At 52.3% G+C, this 3098-nt stretch overlaps 2 protein-coding genes across 2 annotated transcripts; both read left to right on the top strand.

The window, feature by feature from the left end:
* Positions 1 to 329: 329 nt before the first annotated feature.
* POSPLADRAFT_1042067 (hypothetical protein) lies at positions 330 to 1464 on the top strand. The gene has a single exon (XM_024478028.1). The coding sequence runs from the start codon at positions 757 to 759 to the stop codon at positions 1435 to 1437; it is 681 nt and encodes a 226-aa protein (XP_024332713.1). The 5' UTR covers positions 330 to 756; the 3' UTR covers positions 1438 to 1464.
* A 100-nt stretch (positions 1465 to 1564) lies between these two features.
* Positions 1565 to 2716, top strand: POSPLADRAFT_1162173 (hypothetical protein; the record flags this gene model as incomplete). The annotated part of the gene is made up of 1 exon (XM_024487721.1): positions 1565 to 2716. One exon carries the CDS (start codon positions 1565 to 1567, stop codon positions 2714 to 2716), a length of 1152 nt encoding a protein of 383 aa, XP_024332712.1.
* Positions 2717 to 3098: the final 382 nt, after the last annotated feature.

The raw sequence follows: 3098 nt of genomic DNA, 5'->3' as shown, positions 1-3098 counted from the left end.
CCAGCTAGGTACCAGGGGTCCATTACCGGTCCCTGGGGGGTTTTCCCTCATGTATATAAGGCAGCATCCTGGGGCACCCTGTCCCCCAGTTCTATTCACTTCGTTGTTGCGCTTAACAGCATTACCTCCCCCACACTTAAGTGCTTTATCTCCCCCCCTTACCATCAAGCTATAAGGTGGGTTTATAGGTTTTGTGATAGTTGAATAGAACTGCTTTAAGGTGCACTGGGCCCTGGCAAGGGTCCCTTGCTACCTGCTTTGTTACAGGGCCTATTGGTCGTTGCTATGCCCCTATGCTGCAAAGCGTAAGGTGGCCTTTTCATGTGGGTTCTGGGGGTTATGGTTTGTCAACTGAAATGTGGCAATACCTTTTTGCGAAGCACCTTCATTGGTCAGGGTTGAACAATTGGTGTCAACATGCTGAGCTTTTCGCCGGTCCCTAGGCATAAGGGGAGGTTGCTGCCTTATGGGCAACATGCTGGAATGTGGTTTACCATTCTATGAGGCCTTAGGACTTACGACGGATAACCAGCATGGGCAGCCTTAGGGAGAGTGTAAGATTCTCCCAAAACCACTTGCAGCGGGCGTGGAAACCCGACTGAGATCTGTATTCCCCCCTCCCTACCTGCTGAGAGAGAGCAGGAGGACGCCGACACGAAGCACGACCAATGGACCCTGTAGTATAGCACATACCCTTTTCTTCGCTCTGAAAAGAGCCAGCTGAAAAGCTGTTATCTAATCCCCTCTGCCGTAGCCATGCCAAAAGCCAAACCTTTCATTGTCACTGCCAAGCACGAGCCGACAGGCCTGCTTGAGCGCATCGCCATCCACAACACGCACAAGTTCGACGACGTTGGCAAACCTCGCCGAATTGTACGCCCCACCATCAAACCACTCATTCACCGCCCCTTCAACCCTGAACACGCTGAAAAAGCAAAACACAACATCGAGGAGCTTGCATTTCGTGCGCATCTCTTCAAGAAGCAACAGTTGCTCGATCGTATCTCCGACCCTGCTCCCCCCCTCATCGATCGCATCGATATGCAGGCGGGACCCTCCTACGAATACGAACCACCCAAGCCGCTCCCCGACATTCACTTCCAGCACACAAAGATTCTGTTGCGCACATCCGAGTACAACGAGATGTTTGCCGCCACAGCCGACAGGCTGGAACTGGTATTCGCTCGAATGGAAAAGGAAGAAGGGAGCTTGGAGCCGGAAGTTGTGGCGAAAGTCAGGAGGATGGGCGATGGGTTCGACGAGTTGTATCATGGGCTGGAGAAGAAGGCGCGCCGGCTTACCAACAGGCACTGGAGAGTTATCAAGCGTGACCTGAAAAGGATCGGGCATGTCTCCTTCAAGGACTTAAGCAGTCACCTGCCGGATATCTGTAATGAGTTGGCTAGCCTAAACATCACCTTCAAGTACGAAGTGTAGATAGTGGAATAAAGATTGGCAATCTTTTCTGGCATAATTGGCTTATATGGCATGAGGAGGAGATCTCCTTCGCTTCACTTCTTTCTTTCAATCATAAGTGAATACGGGCTAATCACTACAATAAGAAATGGCCCCATACATTCCCTTCGTTCCGACCGAAGCATTCGCTATCGCCACGGAAGAAGAGTGGCGCAATGCAATCTTCCAGAACGTGAACGTCTCTGACGAACAAGCAGCTCTGCTGCAATCGGTTACTGCGAATGCTGCAGAATCGACCACTGGACGAGTCAGAGACTGGATCGGTCGCCTGACCTTAGAAATAAGCAGGCACTACGACGGATACCTTCAAAGCCTCCTTCGAGAGGTTGAATCCCTGCATATCACGGTCCAGAATCAGCAGGCGCTAGTTGATTCCTACAAGCGACAAGTCGATGCGCTACCTGCATCAACGGGTAGCGGTCATTCCCGTCAACCTAAGATTGGGGAACCTCCGGCCTTCAAGGGCAGTGAGGATAAGACCAAGCTTGAGGAATGGCTGGACCTGATCGTACTGTGGTGCAAGCATGAGGGAGTGGCCATGGACAAACAGCGAATCGTCACGGCCCTCTCGAAGTTGCAAGGACCAGCTCATCAGTACATGAAGAGCTACTATGTGAAAATGCGGGAAGGAAAGGATCTGGGCACCTGGAAGGCATTTGTGGCGGAACTAGCCCAGATATACGGGCAACGCGACGACAAGGAGGGTGCAAAGGAGGAGATCACGGCACTGTTCATCAATAAGGATCTGGCCTCGAAGGACTTCGTGAAGTACGCTGAGAGGTTCCGCACCCTTGGACGTCTCACGGAGTATGATGATAGTCTCCTCATCGACAAACTCCGGGAGGTTATACCTCGTGATATGTGGTTGGTGTTGGCCGGAAAGGATGAGTCCACCTTGCCAAAGGATTGGACGTTGTTCCTCGACATCTTGCTCAACATCAACAAGATCGTCAACCCGGAGAAGGCACGAGGCTCGGTATTCAAGAACAGTGGCTCGGATAATGGCGGCGCTGTTCCCATGGACATCGATTCAGCTGAAAAGTCGAAATTGAAGGGTAAAGGCAAAGGCAAGGCAAGGGACGCTGAGGCCGCCTCGACAGAGGCAAAGAAGTATTGTGTCATCTGCAAGTCGAAGACTCATAACACAGATGATTGTTACAAGTTGGCTAAAAATGCGGACAAGCGGCCGAAGACCCAAGGGGATTGTCACGAGTTGGTACGGCGTCTAGCCGTTTTTTAATTCTTTCCTTTTCGCGGGCTCGAACCCGCGACCTCTGTACTACATACCCGATATGGACGCGCCGCTATCTACTGTACGATTAGATTAGATGGGGCGGCAGCGCACGGCACAGCTCGGGCTCCGCTGACACAGCCGCTCTGACTCACCGGGCCCCGGGGCCGCGTCGGCATGCTGTGCACGGACCAGCTGCGCACGGACCAATGCGCACAGCCTCCCCTAAACATCCCCTGTATATAAGCCGGCCTCTGCTGCCCTAGGGACCTCAGTTTCGACCTCTTGTCCCTAGGTCAGTAAGCTCCCATTTGTATCCCTTACTTACCTTCACTAACTAATACATTTACTTGTCCCTAGCCTTAGGTTTGAGCCTCGCTCACCATCGCTT

This window comes from Postia placenta, assembly GCF_002117355.1.
Source record: "Postia placenta MAD-698-R-SB12 unplaced genomic scaffold POSPLAscaffold_171, whole genome shotgun sequence".
In the NCBI taxonomy this organism is placed as follows: Eukaryota; Fungi; Basidiomycota; class Agaricomycetes; order Polyporales; family Adustoporiaceae; genus Rhodonia; species Rhodonia placenta.
This window is presented reverse-complemented; position numbering and strand designations above follow the sequence as displayed.

What these genes read in the sequence shown, in the direction of transcription:
- POSPLADRAFT_1042067 (XM_024478028.1), top strand. Translation starts at nt 757, where the DNA reads ATGCCAAAAGCCAAACCTTTCATTGTCACTGCCAAGCACGAGCCGACA.